The following is a 25458-nucleotide window of genomic DNA, read 5'->3' on the forward strand; positions in this document are numbered from 1 at the left end:
GACCGTGAATACCCACTGAGGGGACTGGCCTCTGTGGGCCTCACTGAAGAGCTTCATGGATCTGGCACTGTGCCAGACAATAGGCACCAAAGGAACCCAGACTCTGTCCCGTACATCTTGAAGAAAAAATATTTTTTAACTGAAAGCACACAGGAGTGGGTCTGTCCTTTTCATGTCTGAGACAGGGTAGAGAGGCTGGGTGACAAAAATGAAATACTGAGAAAGATTCTCACAGTTCAGCTTTTATTAAAATTAAAGGAACATAAATTACAGGAAACTAGAACACGAGTCCTGTTAAAAGAATACATGTGAGGAACTGTTCTCCTCAGCCAGTGCTGTAACCGATGGAGCAGGTGACAAGTGTCTCACAAGCTCTGTGGTTCCTACCATCCAAGCAGAGAACACCCATTCAAGGACCTGACTCACGCAGTGTGGTGTACAGGGCGTCAGGGATCAAGTCTGCCTGCCAATGGACAGCCACACGGACACAGCACCCACACAGACATACAGATTCAGTGCCTTGAATTTGCTTTCAAAGAAAGTATTTTACACATCATGTACGAATTAAACAAGAAGTTCAACAAAGCTTTTTATTGCCACTGAAAGGGGGGTAAAATAATTTGAAATCTCATAACCAAAGGTGAGAGCATAGCACTGGGGCACTTTATTGCTCCAAATGCTCCGGTCCCATGCATTACTTCCTTGGCCAATGCTGAATCTGTAAGTCACGACCCCCATGACAAGAGCTGCACAGGGGCTCTGAGGTTGTAATTATCCACTACAGAAGAGGCCTCTGACATTCCCAAATGTTGGAAGTGCTGCGAGCTCTCCTGCTTGGTCAATAGACACATAGCACGGCTGAACATGAGGGGCTTAGGACTCTAAATAGTGCAAAAACTTAAAAAAAAAAAAATACATTCTAACCTCCTCGCTTCTCTAGGCAAACAGAAAAACTCCAACTAATTGGATTATGAGTTTGCTCAGCTTCCCAACTTGATCCATCAAGGTACGAATGGGGGGGCGCAGAGGCAAGTTAAGTGGCACCTGTCCCAAAAATAATAAAGATTCTTTAAATGAGACTAACTGGCAGATAAATACACAAAATAGAGCCTGGAGTGTAGACATAGCTCAAGAGACGAGTAAGTTGTCAGTGTAGTATGGACATCTGCAAAGCACATGCTGATCACATTCTTAGCAGGGACCATGACCACTCTTTTCAAGTTCCTTGACAAGATGTTTTCTCAAGAGACATACATCATCCAGCAGCAAAGGGCTTAGTCCTGAAGCTCTGAAGAACAAGGAGATAGGAAAGAATGAAGACTAGTCAGCTGGACCTAGAACCTCCTTGGAGTATATGCTGAAGGGCAGGCCTTTCCCTGGGCTTCTCCATGACAAACTCCAGGCCAGACCATGAGAGATGCCAGGAGAAGGGCCAACCAGACTCACCCTGCCTCACCCCTGCCGAAAGCCTGTCTCCAGAAAAAGCAGACAGGCATCATAGATGGGTAAGTGCTGCTTCAGGCTTAATGTTAAACTCTAAACAACTGAAGAAACACCAGTGATTTGTGTGTTTTTTTTTTTGGCAATCTCCCTTGCAATGTGGTGTTAAGAAAGAAGCCTCCAAGTCAGCCTGGAGCTACTGAAAAATCAGACTGGGTAAGGTGAGAAACAAAGGGAAAATACCTACAGGCATGAATGATGTTAGAGACAATGACACAATAGAACATAACATTTCATTATCATGGATAATAAAAAGCAATTCAAATATTGTGAAAAATTATTTTATAAAAATATCTACATTAAAACTTTAGCCTGAAAGCTATAGCTTCAGTTTTATAAAAAGGCAATCTTTGAAAGCATCTGGCTCAGGAAGATACAAACATTACACAACAGATATCAAAGTAAGACAGCTCAGAAAGCATCTTAGGGGATATTGCAACTGGTTTGTCACAAAAAAGAATTAAGTATTCTTATTGCATAGCAGAAAATGAGGTCACTTTCATTTGCATAATACTGCAACTTTTTAGATGGAGAGATGCCATTGGGTACTTAAGAGAAATAACTTTGGAATTCAGAGTCTGACTTCTCTGTTGTCCAAATCAGTATCCAAGCAGAGTCTAAGCTGCTTCTAACCTTGGGCTACAATTCCACTTCATTACTGTGATCAGACTTCAGATACACCACTGGCAAAGCGGCATTCACAAGCAGTTGTGGCCATCAGAATAGGGGTATGGGGGGCTCACCTACCACATGACCAACACAGACTTGAAAATAAGTCTGTTGTGCCCACTGTAGGGAGAAAAATCATATGGTGGTAAAGGGAGAGCTAGTTTTGGATGGCATCTGTGGGCAGATACAGCACATTGGCTTTTTGGTGATGACGTACCAGTGTTGTAGTCCCCGTGAGAAAGGACGCATGGAGGTGAGATGAACACAGCCTCAGAACACTGCCAACAGGGGCAGTGCTTCCTGGGCAGGGAGACGTAAGAAGGGGCCAACAGCAAAAATCCAAAAGCAGAAAACACGCTGGCTAGCTCTCACGGAGGGGACCCTCTGTGGGAAGATGACCATGAACAGTAGCTTCCCCTACACAAGCATGATAAGCATGAAAGTTCAGCTTATAAGTGTTGGGGGGTACTTCACGTTTCATCTGCAATCAGGAGCTGTGTGACAGCACATATCAGACCCCAACCCCCAACCTTATCACCAACACACACACACACACACACACACACACACACAGCCTGAAACAAAGTCCCAAATCCTCCTCAGAGAGGGAGGAGAACAACATTTGGAACAGAATGCACATTCCTTCAGCTTCTGATCCAGAGTCAGGCAGAGCTCTGAAACCACAGCCACCTCTGTGCCAGGTAAGGGTGGAACATCCAGCTAACAGCATGTCTTGATCTCTCTGGATCTTTGGAACTGTTCTTCTAGGTCCATAAAAGCTGGATATTTCAGCCTCTTCCCAAGGCTGCTAAAGACCCTGGGTGCCTTGGTGTTCTCCAAACATCTCGCTGATATAATATCTGCTCAACATCATAAGGAGATGCTTCCCCCTCAAGAGAGTTGAGTGGTTCGTGCACAATAAATATACAGTAAATACACAGAGTGGCCAACTCGCTGGGGAGAGTCCTGGGTTTCTAACTTGGGGTGAAGTGGGGAGAATGCCAGCCTCCTGCAACATCTGCTTAGAAGGGGCCCAGTTGTATCAGAAGTCCAACATCATTGTTCATAAAGTTCCTTGGCTCCCTAAGGGTGGACTCTGACAGCAGGAAGGGTAAATCCTAGCCCCCAAGTTGTGAGGCTGCTCCAGACATAAGATCTCCCCTCCTTATGCTGGAAATTCCAATATAAACAACTTGCTAGTTCAGGAACAGTACAGCCTTAAGGTTCTTTTTTTTTTTTTTAATGCAAGTGAGTCTGTGCACCCTCAGATACCCCTCTCCAGATGTCTGAAGTTCTGTCATTAATCATTTTCACCTGTGAATTAGCAAAGCTTTCATCAAGCTCCTGTCTCAAAATGCAAGTATTCCTGAGAGACATCACCCATCCAGGGCCTACCACCATGTCCTCCCTCACGGAAGCAAGGAGTGTGGTTTCTGAGGGTTGGAGAGATGGTATAGGCCTGGAATGGGGGAGAGTACAGGAAAGGAGGACAAGGGTGTCAGAAAGACTAGAACCTTCCTCACAGACTGGAACTGAGGGCCAGGGCCAGCCAGTACACCCCTTTAAAGTCATCCATGTCCATGTGAATCATACATGACTCCATCCAGTGCAAGGAAAAACCTATCTTTGGGTTTGGAGGTAGGGTGACCTTTTACTTCACCACCAAACCAGAACACTTATGAGAGTAAAATGGGATGCTCTGAATAATTAAATCTGGATAATAAGCATAAACAGAGGCTGTCCTATCCCGGGAAAAACCAGAAGTAGGGTCTTCTCTGAGACCACTATGGGCAAGGACTAAAGCCCTACCACTTGGTTTTGTTGCTTTTGTTTCCCACGTATTTTTTTTTCTCCAGTGTGTTATTCAGTGCTTCACTGAAGAGCTAGTTTTATCAGCTGAAGAGACACAAAATCTTCCAAACTTGGAATCCATTACATCAAAGACCAGGGGCCCGGAGACCAGGCAGTTCTGACGAGAACTTCCGGGAGAAGAGGTGAAGGAAGAGCACGCAGCCGAGGGGCTGGAGAACCCACGGTCCTAGTTCTAGCACACAGAGGATGCTGGGCAGCTTCAGGAGAGCCCCGCTCCTCTGCAGACAGTGCCAGTGGTCTAGGCCAGTACATGGGCCTGGTCATTTCTGGACATTCCTGGCGTGTCCAACTGCACTTCCAGTAGACAGCAGCTTTAGTAGTCTCAAGGTCCCCATGGGCCAATCCAGAAGAGAGGCTTCTGTGACTTGTTTTTTAGCACAGCAGAAGGATCAGTAGTACAGAAATGGAGTAGACTGTCATCATCCCCCAACTTAGTGAAGCAAAGGTTCTGCGCACGCACGTACGCACACACACACACACACACACACACACACACACAAAAGTTCCAGTTTCTCTAATACCCCTATAGAAACACACACACACACACACACACACACACACACACACACACACACACAGTGCTCAAAGGTGCAGCCAGAACTATCAGGAACCCACTGCTCAGGGCAGGGGTCAATCACCGTCTTCCCACCCAGACAATACTGCCAAGTTAGAGGAGGGCAGTTCCCGCCCCACTGCAGACTCCGGCAGAGAGTGGCATCCAACCAGCATGGTCCTGCTGCGCTGAGTCACAGGCAGCACCCCTCCCTTCCTCCACCTCCTGGCAGTGGGAGTTGGGGTCACAAGGGCTTGTGAATCACAGCAACACCTAAGATGAAAGGGGGGAGAAAGTTACCATATTATTAATAGTTTCTGCAAACTTATTCAGAGTCTCAAGGAGATCATGAACAACATCCCAAGCCACAGTCAAGGGAAATAGGGATGACTTATAGCCAAACACTGAAGGGCTTGTGGACTCAGGTTGTCAGCAGCTGGCTGCTTCCTGCTGTAACAGCTAAGTACTCACAAGATGCTGAAACATAAAGCACAGTCCCTCAACGCCACAGATGAGAGATCTCACCTCACATCATCACACCAACTCATCTCATACTGTAATGACTCCTCTTTCCAGCACTCAGCACCCTCACTGGAAACCTCACAGCTCTAAGTTTGTATCACTTTAAGAGAAGTGATGAGTGGTTCATGTCCCCTTTTAGCAGACATGGAAATGAACTGGAAAGAACAATGGACTGACTTCATGGCAACAAGAACAAGTAAATTCCCATCCTAGCTCAGCCACCACTCAAGCTGCATTGTGGCTTCAGATAAGTCCATGTACCTCTTTAGACTCCATTCCCACATATTTAAGGTCATCTAACTGAATGTGAAAATGAAAGTCACTCAGTTGTGTCTGACTCTTTGCAACCCCATGGACTATACAGTCCATGGAATTCTCCAGGCCAGAATACTGGAGTGGGTAGCCTAAATCTTCTCCAGTGGATCTTCCCAACCCAGAGATCGAACTGGGGTCTCCTGCATTGAAGGCAGATTCTTTACCAACTGAGCTATCAAGGGAAGCCCATCTAACTGAAAGATCCCTCCAATGCTAAATTCTACGCTTGGATAAACATTCCAAACATGTCTGTAGGTGTTATTGTTTTAGCCAAGTTGAACCATGCTCAACAGCTAACTTAGGAGCCTGAAATCTTACATGTAATGGGCTGCAGCTGTGCAGCAGACATTTGCAGGCAGACTCACCCAACACCTCTTCTACTTGCTGTCCTCTGCTGCTGAGAGGAGCAAGTTTCGAGCTCAGGTTCCCAGACTTCCTTGCAGCCAGAGGCGCTGCAATCCTGGCTCATGCAATTGTAAGTACAAGTCCGCCAGTGCTGCAGCTTTGGCCTTCTCCCTTGACCTGCCCAGAAGAAGCGCACGTAAGGTGCAGGGGGCAGCAGGAGCTATTCATAAAGCTGGCAGAACAGAAAAGACAGGAGGAACCTGCTTCTTCAACAACAGTCTGAACCCCCAGGCTAGCCAGGGACTCCTTTCTGCCTGGGACAAATACATACATACAAATAAGGTATCTCCTTATTTAAGCAAGTATCTGACAGGTTTTCCGGTACCTGCAACTGAAACAAATTCTAACTTACAGGTAAGGTGTAACTAGGAGCCTTACTTTAACATGTTCCCATGACTAGACTATCAAATCTGGTTGAAAATGAGATTGAGAGAACATTGCTAAAAGAAAGCCCAGGACACCCAAATGCTGAGATTCTGTTGAGACACGAATTTCATGTCAATATCTGGATAAAGGTTCAGACAGAAAAGATCAGAGGTGGCAGAATCCAAGTCCTCAGACCCAGATGTGCTGTCTGCCCTTCAGAACATCCTGCCTGCACCTGAGGCTACTCCTTCTCAAGGTAGCGTTTCTTCAAAAAGCAGGCTCCTGCATTGCTTTTTATATAAGCTTTCTGATTATAAAATAAAATATTCCCATTATGGAAATTTAGATAACACAAAAGAACACCAAGAAAAAAAATTAATCCCTACATACAAAGAGAATCACCATTCTCTTTTTTGGAATATATCCTGACTTCTAATGATAGTCATAATCAGCCACTGAGAGGTTTCTACCTGCCAGACAGGCATTGTGCCAGGTGCTTTCCACATATTCTCACATTTCATTCTCACAACAGCCCTAAGAGGCTTGATATGATTTTATTTTCATTTCACAAATGAGAAAACAGGGGTTCAATCAGACTGACTGGCTTGCCCAGAGGCCCAGGGCTAGTGGCAAAGCTGGGACTTGAATTCAGATGTGACTCCAATATCCATTTCTGTAAGCAGGAGCTACTCCAACCCCTGTAACCCAGGACTGCTCAACTGAGCTCACATGGTACATACATTTTGCATCATCCTTTTTTTAACCTAACAGCCTGTCACAAACATATTCTCATATTAAAAACAAGTCTGCTGTATAAATATTCCACAGCTTATTAAGCTATGCCCCTCACATCTGAAAATAAGTAGTTCTCAGTTTTTTGCTATAATAAATAATGCTCCAATAAATAACTTTATCCATAAATCTTTGCATGTCAGGCCATTTCCTTAGATTCTAAGATAACAGATTCACTCAGTCAATGGGTTTGAACATAAACTGAACATCTGCTTGTCTCCTTCCCACCTACCTCTGGAGTAAGCAGACAGTAAAGAAATGGACATGAAATACTCAGCACATACCCCAAACTCTAACTACTCACACCTGCACTTTCCCCTCTCATTAAGGCTCACATGGAGCCAAGGGGGCATCGTTCACTGGCCTCCCTGCCTCATATAGGAAAATACCCTGTACTTTTCACTTCAGCTTCGGAGAGAAAATGATAGTGCTGGTTTTAATAAATAACAATGAGAACAGAACCACTCTAGGACCAGAACGCCCTGAAATCTTTTCTATTTAGTTGATAAAAATCCTCAATGAGGGAAAAAAAAAAACGGTAAAATAAGTTCATTAATTGAAGCCTTGGGCAGATGGAACGCCATACAAAGCCCTTTGAGCCTGCATGGCATAGTCTTCCTTTGCACTAAAATCCAAACAAAATGGAATAATGACCTTTCTAATGAAAAACAGAATAAGAATACCACTGGAGTCATAGTGAATGATAATGGTCATAAAATACTTAGGAGAATGACTGGCATACTGTGTGTGCTCAATAAATAAAGGTTAGCTCTAACTCTTCCAGTTTCTGGAGAACCAGAAGCTGAGCTACATAGATATATGTGCTTGTCTCCCTAGAGACCTTTGACCTCAGCCCCACCAACTCTGATCCTGTGTCCTGCACCTCACCAAAACGGTCACACACACCCCTACGAGGAATAAGCCTCCATAGGCATTTCTCTGACTGTCCAGTGGTTAAGACTCCGTGATTCCTTGTGCAGGGGGCATGGGTGCAATCCTTGGTCAGGGAACTGATTTCATAGGCCAAAAAAAAAAAAAAAAAGCCTCTACAGCAGCTTCATCCCTCCCTCCTCCCTCCAGCCTCTTGCTTTACCCCCCAACCCTGAGTTATGGTAGCACAAAAGGCACGGGCTTAGGACTGGGTTTGAATTCTGACTCTGACACTTTTTTTAGTCACATGATCCTGGACAGATTATTTAAACATTCCAAACCTCAGTTTCATCATCTATAAAATGGAAGTATACAGTCTCATTCAACCAGAGGGTTGTTGAAAAGAGTACCTTGTAGGTAAAGATTTATAAACAAAATTATTTACTGGCGCATTACTTATCATAGCAAAAGAAGACTCTGAGAACTACTTAATGTCTGACATGAGGGGAAACAGCTAAGCTGTAGAATAGTTACCATATCTAATATACTGCTTTGTGGTGCAGAGAGTGGGTACCTGGCAAAAAACAGCTATCTGTGTGGCTGTGACCTAGCCTTCAAGTTTAATTAGGCTTCGTCTCCTCCAGGAAGTATTCCCTAACTCTGCCACTTCTCGCATGTCATGTCCTAAAGCCTGTGTAGCACATTTCCTTTAGAACTTACATGTACATTATCTTGTATTTCCTGGTTTTGGAGGCTGGTCAGGAAGGGCAATGAAATTCTAAAACCTCTTATGACAACTCAGATCAGTTGGAACAGATTCCCTGGAACACTGTTAAGAAGAGTTCAGAGGCTACCTTCAACTTCACTGGGGAAATGAGTGCTAATTATCGGTATCTGTCGTGGGCACAGCATGAAGGAGTGGTGACATGTGACAATCATCTGCCATCCCTGGAGGAGGCACTCGATCCCAAGTTAAGCAAACTGACCTGGGCCCCACCTGCCCCAGCCCATCCCCGGCCCCAGTGTGGGGGTGCGGGTGGGGTGGAACACACTGACCTGCATAGCTCCGCCCTGTGCTCATGTTGGTTGGCAGCAGCGTCCACTTGTCAGTGACAGGATTGTAGTACTCCACCGAAGCCAGGTTACAGGATCCATCATCCCCTCCAACCACATACAGGAGCCCATTCACTGCACAGACCCCTGGGAATCAAATAGAGGCCAGAGGAGGCTTGAGAGCAGGAGCACGAGAGAAGGGGCGAGAGACAAGTCTAGATTGCCCTGGGGGCACTCTTCCTTCCCTTTGTGGTAGCACAATAGATACTTGGCTCCTCAGGTTTAAGTCTGCTCAATGAATGAACACCCAACAGTCACTGGGCTCTGAGAAGCCCCCTTCCTAACAAGGTCATCTCTCTGACCAGGCAGCTTTCACAAGGATACAGGCCCACAGATGTTCCCAGATCTTGACCCTATAAATAGGCACAGAGCACCATAGGTACAGGCCCTGGTCTACTGCACAGGGTACACAGGCCTCCCGCGCTCAGTCTGAGCTAAGAAAGAAGACAACTCAGGGGATCTCACCCACACCACTTCTACTCTGCTTTCCCTGATAAGCCCTGTTTCATCAACACTGTGGGGCACTAATGCTTGTGCTTATGATCCCTTCACACAACTGGTGTCTAAATCCACATACAGTTTTCAGGCACAAGGCTTTCTACCCACCCTGATCTCAGAGGCAGCAGGTTTGGGGGCCAGGTCTCATGTAACAGGGACTCAAGAGTAGGAAAATGTAAGTACTGCTCATCGAGACTTTAAAAGGCCACAGTCCAATATTCTGGGTCTTTTTTCAAAATAAGATTCAGGGATTATGTGCTCAGATGCTCAATCGTGTCCAACTCTTTACGACCCCATGGACTTTAGCCCAGCAGGCTCCTCTGTCCATGGGGATTCTTCAGGCAAGAAAACTGGAGTGGGTTGCAATGCCCTCCTTCAGGGAATCTTCCCAACCCAGGGATTGAACCCATGTCTCCTCCACTGCCAACTGGATTCTTTACCACTTTTGCCACCTGGGAAGCCCTAATTCAGGGGTTGTGCAGTACTCTGGCCTGGAGAATCCCAAGGACGGAGGAGCCTGGTAGGCTGCAGTCCATGGAGTCACTAAGAGTCAGACACGACCAAGGGACTTCACTTTCACTTTTCACTTTCATGCATTGGAAAAGTAAATGGCAGCCCACTCCAGTGTTCTTGTCTGGAGAATCCCAGGGATGGGGGAGCCTGGTGGGCTGCCATCTACGGGGTCGCACAGAGTCGGACATGACTGAAGCGACTTAGCAGCAGCAGCAGCAGCAGCATCTGTGTGCTTAGTTGCTCAATCATGTCTGACTCTTTGCGATCCCATGGACTGTAGCCCACCAGGCTCCTCTGACTATGGGGATTCTCCAGGCAAGAATCCTGGACCTTCCCAACCCAGGGACTGAACCCAGGTCTCCCGCATTGCAGGTGGATTCTTTACCGTCTGAGCCACCAGGGAAGTGCAAGAATACTGGGGTGGGTAGCCTATCCCTTCTACAGGGCATCTTCTGGATCCAGGAATCGAACTGGGGTCTCCTGCATTGTACGTGGATTCTTTACCACCTGATCTACCAGGGAAGCCCAATTCAGGGGTGGGTGATGCTCAGAAAGTAGTAATTACCAGTGTTGGTGAACATACTCTCAAATACTGGTGAGTATAAAGGTACCACGTTCCTGGGTGATGTCAAAAACACATATACTCCCTCTGAATCCAAGATTTCACTTCTGACCTTTTATTCTAAGAAATAATTTTAAATGTGTGCATTAATTAGCTATAAAGGCTATTTATAACAACCAAAGCATTACTTACAGAAAAGATGAAAATGACCTAAATGTCCAATAGCAGCCTGGCTCTTTAAATTATGCTACAGCCATTTAAAATAATATTATGTAAATAGGCTTAGTGTTATAATAAGATATTCATAAAAGATTGGAAAGTGGATCTAAAAAGGCAGGTTTTAATAAAGCAGTATTACAGAAAGATTCCATTTTTGTTATAAAATATAGAAATATCTATTTGCAAATGTGGGCATACACGTGCATTTACATCTAAACTGAATTCTTGCATTAGCTGCCTTGAAGGTCCTGTAATTCCTCATTCATGTGGCTCAAGGCCAAATGTCAGGTTATATCACAGCAGGCTTAGACAATGAGCAAATTAATAAACTCCCCTCTATTTACACTTTCAACAAGTCAGCTGCAAATGGGTTTATCGAGCAGGTAATTTGAGCATAAAGGAAATAAGTATGCCTGAAAGTCACCCGCTTGTATTTCCAGCCAGGGAAGCTGGGCTGAGCCAACACTTGGATAGAGTGAGAAGGCAGAAAGCAAGACATACCAACATAAGACACAACCCATAGGGCAAAGGTCTAAAGGGAAATGATTTAATAGAGGTATCAGCCTCCAGGAACAAATCTAAACGCTCTAAGAAAAATCTTTCCTACAGGAAGGAAAAGGGGAGGGGAAGAGAAGGGAAGGAGAGACAGGAAACACAAACAAGAGAATAAGGAAAGTGGTCCTTTTGGATAATGGATCACAAATCCTTTCATGGATACCACTGAAAGGAAGGAAATCAGTTTCTGGGGGAAAGCGAGAGGTTCTTTTAGTCAGACATCAGCAAAGAAAAGATAGAACCAAGTGTTATTGTGTGGCCCTGTCCACACAGCCCTAGGCTTAGCTACTCAACAAAGCCATTGGGCCTGGGCACACAGCTCCTCCGGGCCTGAGTCCATCCATGTGCGGTGAAAGTCACCATGCTTCACCGGGAGGAAAGGAACCTTCTGCCTCTGAGAGGGCGCCCCCTGGCTAGCTTTGGGGGTTCCATGCTCTCCCTGCCCAGCAAATGGACACTCCCTGCTCAGGATACAAGCTCAGCCCCAGGCCATGGGAGCTCTCCATTCTGCCTCTTTTAGGGCCAGTGTTTGCAAGGAGAAAACACCCACAACCTCCCCACAAGGAAAAGAGGGAGGAGCCATCATATTACCTGCATTGCGTCGGCACATGTTCATGTCTGCCACCTGCTTCCAGGTGTTTGTTCCAGGATCGTAAACCTCGACACTCTTCCTCACCAAGGGCCCATCATGCCCACCTGTGGCGTACAGCTGCCCACTGAGGACCCCAACCCCTGAAAGGCAGAGCACAGAGTCGCAGCCTCAGGTTGACTGCCACAACCAGAAACCAGGAGGCCTGGCACCCATCCTGGACAGCCATCACCGGCAGGGTGACGTGGGGAGCGCTATTTTGTCTCTCTGTAACTCAGGGTCCTCATCTGTAAAACAAATATAATGACACCCTGCCTGCCTCATAAAATCACCAACCAGAAAACCTCCAAATAGAACGCAAATACGACCTCATTTCTATTTAAAGACATGTAAAAATACATATAATACGTGTGTGTGTGTGTGTGTGTGTGTGTGTATTAAAGAGACTTAAAATGGAAACTACACAGCAGGTGTGCTGAGATCATGACTGCTGAGACCTCCCTGTTTATCTGGAATCAGAAGCTGTCCTTTCTGCCCCTGGACTCTCCTCCTGAGGGGCAGAAGGGCCCTGAATCACTCTCAGTGGTGATAAGCCTCAACTGAGGGCCAGGACTGCATTGTTTATAGCTTTCAGCATAACCTTTTGACATTCTCTAATACAAGTCAAGAGGATGTCATCCCTTAATACAAGAGGATGAGACGGTTGGATGGCATCACCAATACAGTGGACGTGAACTTCGGCAAACTCCAGGAGATGATGAGGAACAGAGAGGCCTGGCGTGCTGCAGTCCATGGGGTCACAAAGAGTAGGACAAGACTGAACAACAACAACAATACAAGTCAAGGAAATAAAATCCAGAAAGCAGGTGGGTGGCACAGTGCCCTAGGAAGGGCAGCTGATGTGGTGGCCAGAATACCTGGGTACTGGACCTGTGTCTTCAACCTGCCCACCAGGTGGTGCTGCCCTTTTGAGGCCTTGGTTCTTGCATGTGTAGTGAGGGAGCCGGACTAAATGGGTAGTTCCAGTGGACCACAGACTACTCCACTCCATGGACAGGCTGCAGTTCAATTAGCTGGGGAATTTTTGAAAATACAGATTTCCACAGCCTCACTCCCAGAGACATTGGCCAGGAATCAGAAAAAGTACCTCAGGTGATTGGGACGTGCAGCCAGGTTTCAGACCCAAGGTCTCAAGTTCCAGAATATAAACTTCAGGTGGACGAGAACCATGCTTGCCTTATCATGTAGGTTGCCCTGTGCCTAACAGCATGTAGTAGGTTCTCAACAAATACTGCTTGAATGACAAGACGTATAAAATTCCACCAGTAACTATGCGGGTGTGCAAATGGTTCCTCGCAGTTGCCCTAAACTAACAGCAGATGGTGGTGTTGCATCAACAGTGGCTATCTGATGGACTCATGTTAATAAACACAATTCAGTGTGTTCCCAAGCTGCCTCACCTTCCCCTCCTCCATGTGCAGAGGAACGAGTACACGCTGGAACCTAGAGATGGCCTCTTTTCCGCACAGCCATCTGCTGGCACTGCCCACCCCTGCTGAGGAGGCAATCAGGGACACTGTGCCCTTCTGCGGCCTCCTCCCTAAAGTTCACACAGAGGTGAACACAGTGTGAGCCACCGGGGCCCCCATGCCGGGGTCTCTGGGTCTTTGGTCACCAAAGGACACCTACTAGCGCAAGTACACGGGTGCCCAACTCCAGAGGGGAGGCCTCCCTGAATCTTAGGGAGGTGAGGCACTAAAGAAATGCTGCCCCAGGAACCTGAGCCCAGGGCACTGAGGAAAGAATCCACCTCGGGGAAAGAGACCGTCCCCTGAATTGAGGTCACTGTGCCTCCCTCGTCACCATCCAGGGCCTCTGGCCCAGGTGAGAGGCACGAGCAGCCTGAGGGACATCCACTCAGCAGTGACCCCTGGGCAGCCTGACAGAGCGGTAAGGCCTCCAAAGGCAGCTCTATCCACAGGAGGAGGCTGAACTTCTGAGGTGGCTTTGTGCTCGGCTTTGCCCAGGGCTGGCCCTGCACACTTTCTGCTCCAGGTGCTCCCAGGAAGAGCCATACACCTCAGTGTGCTGCTCTGCTCCTTAGGAGCTGCCCTGCTCCTGGGCTGTGACCCCTTACTCTCAGACCTCAGTCACACATAGGATTTCCAGTAAGTACAAAGAAGACTCCAGCAATACTATCAACCGAAATTGCTAAAAGAGCCCTGTGAAGGAAGGAGAATCAGGAGACTTGTGAATTGAACTGAACCCTCGGGAACACCTACTGCAACTCACTCATTTCACATCTGAGGAAGCGGAGGCCAAGACCACACAGCACGCTCGAGTGGACCCAGAACCAAGGTCCAGACCTCCTGCCCTCCACGCATGTGCTGCGTGTTTAGGAAGGGCCAACCTGTCAGGATCGGCAGAGACAAGCTCCCTAAAAATAGCCTTCCAAACACAAATGCTTCTTAAATGGAATCATACAGCTTTTTTTTTTCTAACTAGTGAGTATACAGTGATTCTTGAAAAATATTAAAACAGCCTTAAAAAAAAAATAAAACAGCCTAATTTTCAAGGAATGCTGAGGAAGAGGTCATGTGTCTGGTGGTATAAAATGAGGTCACAACTCAAACTTCAAAAATACAAAAAAGATAAAGTAATAACGTTGTGGGGAGAAGCTCTCAGTTGTGGCTTCCCTTCCCAGAAGTCACATGGCCTACCCGCCAGCCGGGGTGGTCATCAGTCACCACCACCGCAGAGAGCTGGTGCCCAGCCCCCAGCGCCTCCGTCTGGCCTCCCAGACCCTCGCCCCTGGGCCCCCAGGTGACAGGGCAGACAAAGCCTGGAAGAAGGGGCTGCTGCTCCACTTCCTAGAAAATCCCAAAGCTCCTGGTCTCCCCCCAGGAGGCCAAAGTGGGCCACACATGGGGATTTATTCTCCTCCCACATCAGGAAGGGGGCTGACGTGAAGAAAAGTTGGGGAAGAGACACCAGTTTATCTCCAAATACGAACCTGACTTTTGACCCCCTAAGACAAAGACAAGCAAGCTTTAGCTTCTCCAGGGAAGACTGAGACTTCATAAGAATGAGACTCAGATAATCTGAGGTCAGAAAAAGATAACTTTGAAAGGAGACAGACCTGAGTAGGAATCCTGACTCTGCCAGTGACTAATGAAAATGACGAATGCAGGACCTTGGGCTAATTAACCCCTGGCTGACTCACTTTCTAAATCTGGTGAGTGGAGTTTCGTTGTGTGAGCTATATTGTGAACTCCCGCAGGGCGGTGATGAGGATTTAATATAAACGAGGCATAGATAGTGCTTCTTGGGACAGCACCTGGCACACAGCAAGTTTCACTTTCAAGAAATGTGGACATCTCCAAACAAATGGGAGAGATGACGATGAAGGGAATATGATCCCACTGGTCCTCTACAAAGGGATCCCCCTGAGAAAGGTTAACTTGCTGCAAAGGTGCGAGTGGGATTATACATACTGAAAGCAGACAGGAGGGAGGGAAAATAAGGTAAAACGTTAAGCTCTTGGCCTCCAGACCCACAGGTGAGAACAAACACGGCCTGCCCCCTGAACCCCGACTCCCCACCCCCACCCCATACCTGCGCCGCTGCGGCGAGTGCTCATGTCCGCCACGTATGTCCATTCATTGGTCGCTGGGTTGTACTGCTCCACGGTGCTCAGGCACTGGCGAGAGGCCCCATCATAGCCCCCGACGGCATACAGCTTCCCTGCAACAGACAAAGTGGCCAGGGGTAGGGGTGCTTCGGACCCTGGCATGGAACTGGAGAGTAGCTGAAACTCCGCCTGTAACCCGCTGGCACACCCTCACCTTCATCAGGGTTCAGGGCTCCTTCCCCAGGAAGACCAACCGACTTACTCCCCAGCCAGAGCAAGCATCCTTCATGACTCTGCCTCCTACTTCCTCTTAAGCCCTGGGCTCCTCCTCAAAGCAATACTGAAGCTTTATCTAAAAAAGCACCCCAAACACCCAGTGTGAAGCTATGGCCTGGCATCACCAGGGCTCAACGTATTCTCACTGGTGAACTACATCAGATCTTCTCCAGAACAAGGCGCCAGGGAGATGGAAAGTTTAAGGGACCCCGCTGCAGCCAGGCTGGCAGACTTTCTGGCTAAAGGCTCACAACAGCAGACAGAACAAATATGGAAAGATATTCTCCAACAGGAACCCAAACGTTGTCTTCACCATGCTTTGTACTCTATCCACAACCCAGGCAGGCAAAGCGTGTGAATGGAGTGCTCTGTGTGCACTCTGGGCTGGAGTGGCTGGAATTGATCTGTAGATCCCCTTACAATTTCTGAGCCATGCACAAGAACCCCGAAGTACCATCATCTATTTTTTTTCTTTATCTTGGAATAGGCAAAGGTTTATTTAACTAAAAACAAAAAGTATAATCTTGAAGAAAAATATTGATCTACTGGATTACATTCAAGTTAAACTTAAAAATTGAAGGATAATTGCTTTACAATGTTGTGTTACTTTCTGCTGACCATCACCTATTTTTAAAATAAAGTACCATAAGCTATTATCAAAGAGCATCATTTTGGCCTAAGGATGGTGGTAAGGTTGGGCAAAGGAGCAGGAAACTGGTATTTGAGCTCTCTCAGAGAGATTCAAACATTTGGATTTAACACGTAGTCTTAGAATGCAGTGGGATTCTGTGTGTGTGTGTGTGTGTGTGTGTGTGTGTGTGTGTGTGTGTGTGTGTGTGTGTGTTGGGTGTGGGGGTCCTACTTCATCTGAGATCTCAGTTCTATGGGGGACCTTGGAGTTATAATAAGGATCTACACTATAATAAGTGTATAGTAAGGATGTATACTAGCTACAGGCTAAATAAATACCACCAGATGCAAATCTACTTAAAAGGTTACCTAATCAAAAGATTCTTTTTGGTCAATATACACTTTCTTAACGGAGAGACACCAAGAATACAACCAGTATGTGAAAAATCTACAATTAGTTTAAGTCAGAAAGAGATTCTCAGGCTGAGAACCATGTTCTACCATCAAGACTTTACTGCACCAAATGTAAAATTATTTCTCCTTCTATCATTGAGCCTGGTTTTGTTTTCTGCCTCAGAGCCCTCTCAACTGGCCCTTTTGCTCTCTAGCCAGACAGCAGAACCCTGACTCAGACAGGCTCCCCCAGGACCCAGGCTACTCTCAGGGTGTGTGCTGGCTCGGAGGTAAGCACCTGCCTGGACAGCTGTCCATCAGCAGGGAGGAGACAGGCCAGGGGTGTGGAGGAGATGAGACGCTCCTGAGGGCAACCCCGGTCTCTGAAACACACCACCTCTGCTCTGTTGGGAGCTTCTGCCTCATCTTGCAGCCTCACTGTCCCTTTTCCTGCATAAGATTCTTCAGGGCAGCTGGTAGCTGTTGATCCTGCTTTTCCTGCTTCTGTCCCCAGTTGTTGATCAGGCTGTGATGCCATGGTAAGGAGATGAGGACAGGGAGGTGGGCTCTGTGCAGACAGTGTGGGGGGCTGTATCTGCAGGGCCTCGGGGAAAGTAGCATCCACTGAAGATCCTCCCTGAACATGCCCACCGAAGCTGCCCGTTGGACTCTGCGGCCCCAGGGTGATCTGCGGCCGAAAGAGCTTCAAATTCAGGATGGACAAGATAAATAAACCCCCAGTCTGTCCTCCGTGTCAATAGGGTGTGCTACCACACAGCACTCTGCCATGCAGAACATGCTTACAGAAGCCTCTGTCAAGGGGGTCAAGAGGAGTATTTCTTATGAGCACCATGAAGGCATCTCCTCTAACTCCCATCAACCATCTCAACCCTGTGTCAGCTGAAAAAATACCCACTCAAGGTTCCTCCTTTCAGGGATATGCTATTTTTAACCCCTACTCTATTGTTTGATATTCCTGACTAAGGAGCAAGGGGGGAAATGGGAAGGTGGCTAGACAAAGCACTTAGGCTTGGCAGACAAATCAATTTCTGTTTCACCAGAAGGATGAGATTGCAACAATTTATCTTGGTAGGAGGACAAAATCCTTGCACTCACTAAGGTGACTTGTTCTGTGTGTTAGAACAATATACTTTTAAATTAAAATTTAAACTACACTGGTACAGACCAAGAAATGCAGGGAGAGAAAATTACATTTCTATTAATGTCTAACTCCCTGCCCGACACTCTCCCCAAAGCACGTGTAAGAACTGTGTGTACACATAAGAGAGAGGAAGTGCCTGTGTACCTGTGTGAATGCATAGATTTTCAGCTAAATTACCACTTCAGGACAGGCTAATGAATCAGTATTGCCCTGTGAAGTGTAACAGTTTAGTCCAAATAATACTCTATGCTTTAATATGTTGAAATCATACATATTTCTAAAACTCCTCTCAATTATTAATAACATTTGCTAATGGTCTGAGTTAGAATTTGGAGATCTGGGTTCAAGGAGTGGCTGTGCTGTTTACCAGTGTGGGACAGGCACACTGATTACTCCTCTGGGACTCAGTTTCCCCTTCTGGAGAATGGAGAAAATCTAAGTCCTGCCCTTCTCCTTCAAGAGAATTTGAGGAACAAAATGAAAAACTGGATATGAAGGCACTTGGAGCACCAGTTCACTGTCTAACCAGGCCCCCGACCTCACCACTCCTCCTACCTCACCACACATATCCTTCCTGACCAAGCAGGACCCAGCACCAACCTACCCTTCAGTGACTAATCAGAACTGGGGAAAGGGACCTACCTCACTCAAGGCTCTGCTGACAATGCTCAACATAAAATATGAGGACAAAATCAATTGAACAACTGATTCTCACCCCCCACACACACACTATACTCCCGGGTTATACCTTGACCCTGGACCCCTCAACTTGTGATATAGACAAGCGGCCAAAACAAGAGCCCAACATTTTCCCTCTAGGCTCCTCCTAGTACCCCCAGTCTAGCTCACCTACTTTCTAGCCTTGGGCCAGTAGCTACACCTCTCTGAGTCTCAACTCCTCTCATCTGCTAATCAGAATACCAGTACCCAACTCTGCAGTAAGGGAAGGAACAGAGCCAGGACACCGGGAGAAGGCTCGGGGGCCAGGGCAGGAACAGAAGCCGTCGGTTGTCGCTCCTTACCCTCCACGACGCCCACGCCCACACTGCTACGGCGCGTGTTCATCGGGGCCACGAAGAACCACTCGTTGGTCTTGTAGCTGTAGGCTTCTACCGACGCCAGGCCTGGGAGACAAGCGACTTGTGAGGTTTCTATGGCGCAGGCCTCACCCTGCTGGGCTGAGAGTGAGGATGGGGGAAGAGTGCAGACCTGGGGGCCGAAAACCCGGGGGAGCATGACTCAGCACTACCTCTGCCTCACCATGCATCCCGTGGCACCTCCATAAACACACTTGCAGTGTGTCTGCCTGAGGGGACCACTAAGACCTGACCTAGAGAGTGGGCTGTGAGAGGACTGAGGGTATAAAGTAAATCATAAAACCACGAATGGACTAAATACCTGAGATTGCCTCACTGAACACCTATTTCAATCCTCTTTCCCCTTGTCTTCCTCAATTTTAGAGGCTGGAAAGATGAAAACTTGTCTTCCCATACTTCCTTAGAGCTGGGGGTGACCAAGTCAATGCAATCTAAGCAGGATTTCTGAAATAACCTTTGCTTTTCTGATAAGAGCCCCTCTTCTCAGCCCTGCCCCCTTCCCCCGACCCCACTCCTTCTTGCTACATGGAATACAAACGTATTGGAAAGAGCTATAATAGCCACCTTGTGACCATGAGGACAAGTCTAAGAGACTCTGCAAGATCCTTGAACAACTAAACCAAGTCAGCAACTGCCAACCTCTGAATTTGTTTCATGAGTAAAACAAAAACTCTCATTTATTTAAGCTATGGTTTAGTCAGGTTTTCTACTAGCAGTCAAAAGCAATGCCTAAAAGAAACAATGCCCCACTATCCTTTGTTCTCTTTATTCCCAGTCCCCCCTCACTAGAAGCAGCCTCTGGAGGGGCTATATAACTTGGAATTACATGAAGGAGGCAAAGAGAAGGTTGAAAAATGTTACCAACTAGTGAAGACAGAAATGAAGTTTCAGAGGGATAAAGCATATTGTTTTTCATGTCACTGGGGACCAAAAGAGTTAAGTGTTTACAGAGACATCCACCTGGAGATATAAGAAGAGATAAGATAATTTCTCCAAGTCCATGTCCACCAGGATTAATAGTTTCTGATTCTGACTTTGGAGTGAGATGAACACCAGGAGCAAGGAGACGCTTCTGCAGTGTCACAGCCTTGCGCAGCTTCAGTGGGGCAGCAGAAAGGGCAATGAACAAAGGCTGTGTGACTCAAGCCAAGTCTCTTCCCACAACTGAACCTCAGCTCTCCCATCTGTTCAGCAGAGGGTTCAGATCACAGTCCTGAGACACTCCTCCAGTTGAGCTCGCTCTATGTTTTATCCATGGAGTAAGTGAGTTCCCAGATACTAGAAAGGAAAAAAGGGCCTCTTCTGAGAGTGGGGTACTTCCTGGAACCTAGAAATGACAGCACATGGACAGTATTGTGTGTGTAGGAAGGTGTGACTCTGACTCACAAGCTGGGAGAGGAGGAAGGATGGGTATGTTCTTGGGACAGTAGCTACGGAGAGACCAAAGGTTGGTCCAAGAGCTGGCTGAGCAAACCAGGGTGATGGGTTCAGTTATTCAGTTGTGTTTGACTCTTTGTGACCCCTTGGACTGTAGCCTGCCACGCTTCTCTGTCCATGGAATTCTGCAGGCAAGAATACTGGAGTAGGTTGCCATTTCCTACACCAGGGGATTTTTTCCAACTCAGGGACCAAATCTGTGTCTCTTATGTCTCCTGCATTGGCAGGAGGATTCTTTACTGCTGTGCCACCTGGGAAGCTTCAAACCAGAGTAACATGGAGTGCATGTCTCAGGCTGGATGGTGACTGAGTCCGGGACCTACCAGTACTGCCATCAAAGCCCCCCACGGCATAGAGCAGGTCATTGAGCACAGCTGCACCCAGCGTGCTCCGGCGCTCCTGCATGCTGGCGATGGACGTCCACTGGTCCTTCACCCCGTCATACACGTCCACTGTCCGCACACGCAGTGAGCCATTGAACCCGCCCACAGCATACACATGGCCAGCCATGAACACCACACCTGAGGCACAGGAAACCAAGGCATCAAGGTCATCTCAGACGGCTGATGACTCACGTTTTGATAAGTGACAGTGTGGGAATGAGGCAGGCATATAAATACTGATAGTTTAACAGTGAAGGTGATCTCCAACTTGTGATATTTGGAAGTCACTATGGGACTCATTGGATTTCCTCTCAGATTTGCATTGCTAATTTTGTTTGTGTCAAGCAAATATTTGCAATAGCCTGAAGTCCCTAAGCACATAAGAACTGACCCCAGAAGGTACAGCTAGAAAGTGTGCAGGTGGGGAAGGGAAAGGAAGGGAGTGTGGAATGCACAATGTTTTCAGAAACAGGGAGCAGAATTTCAGCACCCTGCAGAGACCTGCAGTGTGGGAGTGGGGGCTGGGGGGCAGCTGGCACACTGGGAGACCATGCGGCTCACCTGCTCTGCATCTCCTGGAGGGAAGCTCAGCAATCTGGTCCCAGCGATCCTCCTCGAAGTCATAGCACTCCACGCTGCGGATGGCCTTGGGTGCCTGGCCACCAACCACGATCATGACCTCCAGAGAGACAAGTGGACATTAGCTGGCTGCCCCAACATCCAGACTCATGGGTGACCAATCCCTACTACATACATGCTCACTGCTCAGGGTCCGTGGATGATCTGAAATGCCAATTTACAGAGCTACATACATGAAGATCCTGCCCCTGCTCACCAACAGGTATGAATATTCAAGAAAAATCTAATGAACATCTTCCCACAGAAACACAATCATTAAGTCTATGCTTCCCAAGTGCCCCTACTCACAGTTGTACTGGGGGCATGTGCAGCCACGTGGGGCATCTTCTACAATCTGCGTGTCCTTAAGGACCGGCGGCAAGGAGACTAAATTTTATATTGAAACAAAATATTCATATATATCTGTCAACATCTGAATGTATTTTGGAATAGAGTATAGAATTTGGATGCATTTTTAAGATAAAATTAATTCAAAAATATTTTTGAATGCATAGACTGTAGGGGGTACTTATTCTTTGGAGTATGGGAAAAAATTTGTAAAACACTGTTTTGTGGTGGTTACCACAAAAATGTATGTAACTGATGATGTTCTGAAAAAGAATGCTACTAGGGCTATTTCTACAAGTAAGGTAGTAGCTACCACTGCCAGTCATCATGTGAAGTATGTTGTCATTCCTCCGTCACCACAACTCAGTGAGGTAGGTATTACCATCCACATTGATAGGTCAGGAAAGTAAAGCTCAGACAATATAGGGAAACTGCCCAAGGTCTCACAGCTAAGAGCAGCAGAAGAAAGACTGAAAGCCAAGTGCATCTGACACAGAAGTGAAGGCAGCCCCTCCCTGCTACTCACTGCCCCGCTCTAAAGACAGGGTCTATGCCAGAACAGCTCACTACACAATGGTTTTCAAACTGCAGGTCACATTTCTTTGGTGGGTCATGAAATTAATTTTTAAAAGCTTCTATCAGCATACTTTTAAAAGAACAGCACAGAAAATACCATAAGGATGTTATCTCACAAAATACTTGTTCTGGTTATACATACATGTATGTGTCTCCTGGAAAGCAATTTAGGCATATTTCTTAGTGTAGGATGTAGTATTTAAAAACAAACAAACAAAAAAAAGAAAGTCACTGTTTTGGCTGTAGCAAGAGAACGTCATCACTCCATTGTGGTATCCCCAATCGCTATCACAACTGTCATGAGCTATTAATAAATAAAAATTAAAGCACCAGAGTTAACAAAATTTTACATATTTCAATAAGCTTATACAAATTAATGGCTGTCCCACAATGACATTACTCTCACTCACTCATTCCAATATGCTTTCTTAAGTGGAGAGAAAGAGATGAAGTCACAGGCAGACAATCAATATAAGTCACAGGATCCTCTCATTACCTGAGGCTTGTCTTATTTACCCCAGTGGATCTCAAACTTCAGTGTGCATCAGAATCCCCCTGAGGGCTTGTTAAGCCACAAACTGCTGGGCCTCACCCGCAGAGTTTCTGGTTTAGTAGGTCTGAAGTGGGCCTGAGAATACACATTTCTAACAAGTTGATGTTGATGTTGCAATTCCAAGAGTCATACTTTGATAACCACTGTTTTACTCCCGCAAATATAGGAACTTCCTGATGATGTGCCATTAACCATGTTTGCCATTATACTTATCATAGTGTTCTTTACTCTGCCTCAAAGTGATTTTGGGGGAAGAGTGATCATCAAAATCTGTGTCAGCACACAGGAGCACACCCCTCAGCTGAACATTATCTACCATAGAGGGAGACAGATATAGGGCTGACCACCATTGCTCAAGATCAATTATTTATGACCCAGGATTCTAGAATCAGGCTCGCCTATTGCCCATGTGGGTGGTCAATGGTCATCAGAGTTAGTCTGCAGCTCCTCTGTGACCAAGTGAGTGAACAGTGTTCAAAAACTCAGAATTCAGTTCTGACTTCTGGACTACCCCAAAGGAATCCAGGACACACAGTCCAGGCTTAGGGATGTTGTTGCCTCCAGAAATAAATGTTCTGCATTTGACTTTCCTTTGCTCAGAAGGTCTGCTGCTCTGTGTCAGGAGCAGTCCTTTTCAGAGAGATGCAGAATTCTACATTATTTCCTATCTGTAATTCTTGGCTAAGATCCATGAACAGTTCAAGAGGGGACGTTAATGAACACAGCCTCCCAGCAAACTTCAGACAATGCCCAACTTCTTCCTCCAGGGCTGAATGACCTGAGTTCATAAACAGACCTAGAATTTGTACTGCCTTTCTGGTTTTGAGTTGGTAAAGTTAAAACGATGTCAAACCATTTCAAGGATTTTCTTTGATATCTGATTTTGGGGCTAAGTAGGAATAAAACTAGTTTTTAGCTTTCTTTCTGCAATGACCTCAAGTACCCAAAATCCTCACACGAGTTGTTTTCTCTCCTTAAAATACTGTTCCCCAATCTGATCCTCCTCCTCTCACACCTGCTTATCTTTCAGGTCTCAATTTACCCATCACTTCCTCCAAGAGAACCTCTTGACCTCCAAAGCTGAATCATAGGTCCTTCCCCAAGATCACATATGCCCAGGGTTTTCTCACTAAAAGTGCCCAATTTTATGCTCTGTCTGGTAACTTTGTCTCCCCTTCTAGACAGTGAGCCCTGCCAGCACAACAAAAAAATATCTGCCTCAATTAATAAGATAATCCTTGGGTCTTAGGGTACCAGGTAAAAGTAATGACTCAGATATTTATTTAGAATAAATGAATAGTAAAGACCACATGCAAAGAGTTAAATGAAAAAACACACAGTTAAAAAAAATTAGCCAGAATATCTCTTTCTTGGATTAAGACATGTTGGACACCAGATTACAATTCTAGCGACAGAATTTGAGGAAAACAAACAAAAAGAGAAAGAGGAAGCTTTTCCCATCTTTTGATTCAACCACAAGAAGGCAGAAGCTATCAATTCTTTGCAGAAGCTATCAAGGCTTCTGCCATAAACAAAAAAAGGCAAAGTTTCGGGTGACTTAACCATGTTCCAGAAACTATTTTCCACCAAAGTAGGGAGGTATCAGTACATTCATATTGGAGAAAATCCAGCACTCGCCTCTAAGAATTTCCATAGTAGCATAGAAACAATATTAAAGAAATGCCAAAATTTGATGTACACAGACAAAAATGATACAGAAGAAGGTTTTCAAAATAAACTTGCCTTAGAGCTCATAAAACCACTGGTGAGAGGCTATACAACAATCTGGGAAGAGCAATTATGAGGTTTCTCAAATCACTGGTTTCTGAAAATGTGGAGGCAGCTCAAGGCAGAGAGAGGAATAGGTGTGCTTTCTGCTTCTCTCATAAGCATAAAGAAAGCCAATTTCTATGGCAGGTCTTGCAAAAAGCCACCATACATGGAGCACTATGCTCATCGCCATGTAATTGTGCAGTGTAAAAAAGAACAAATCTCCTATCTTGACATACTAATGGATACTTGTTTCCATAGATACTTGAATTTAGCAACCAATTAGATAAAAATGAGTATTCCCCAGAGTCTACATGTATTACACCTCTGAAACTGTAAACTTCCAGCTACTTAAAGAAACCACAGTTTGTCAGGGCAAGAAGAGACTTGATCTGTTCTTTCTTGCAAGCCCACATTTGACATTTCCAGAAAATTTTTTTCTGGAAATTTTTTTCCAGAAAATTTTTTTCTGGCATATTTCTTTCTTTCCCCAACATCCTAAGTCTCACTTTACTAAAGATGTGTAATGTCTTTAATACAAATTAGTGAATCAAATCAGCTTGTTTAATGATCACTATTTTAAACATTTATCCTTCAAGGTAACTAACTCTGAGTTAAGAACTACCAGTGGTCATATGGGAATCACAAAATAACTAAAAACTGGTTCCAGA

The 25458-nt window shown here is 46.1% G+C and overlaps 1 protein-coding gene across 4 annotated transcripts in view; it reads right to left on the reverse strand.

Annotated features, from left to right (window-relative positions):
• Positions 1 to 240: 240 nt before the first annotated feature.
• KLHL3 (kelch like family member 3) overlaps positions 241 to 25458 on the reverse strand; it is a 125429-nt gene continuing 100211 nt past the window's right edge. For 3 of the 4 annotated variants that reach the window (XM_065918594.1, XM_065918593.1, XM_065918596.1), the window contains 7 exons: positions 21484 to 21601; positions 20863 to 21060; positions 19028 to 19129; positions 15529 to 15657; positions 11916 to 12056; positions 8921 to 9064; positions 241 to 4867 (listed from right to left, as the gene is read on the reverse strand). In XM_065918594.1, the coding sequence (XP_065774666.1) occupies positions 4839 to 4867; positions 8921 to 9064; positions 11916 to 12056; positions 15529 to 15657; positions 19028 to 19129; positions 20863 to 21060; positions 21484 to 21601 (861 nt within the window). In that variant the 3' untranslated portion in view covers positions 241 to 4838. The remainder of the gene's footprint in view (positions 4868 to 8920; positions 9065 to 11915; positions 12057 to 15528; positions 15658 to 19027; positions 19130 to 20862; positions 21061 to 21483; positions 21602 to 25458) is intronic. The other variant, XM_065918595.1, reaches the window with a different exon arrangement.

The sequence above is a fragment of the Muntiacus reevesi genome, chromosome 1 (genome assembly GCF_963930625.1).
Source record: "Muntiacus reevesi chromosome 1, mMunRee1.1, whole genome shotgun sequence".
Taxonomy (NCBI): Eukaryota; Metazoa; Chordata; class Mammalia; order Artiodactyla; family Cervidae; genus Muntiacus; species Muntiacus reevesi.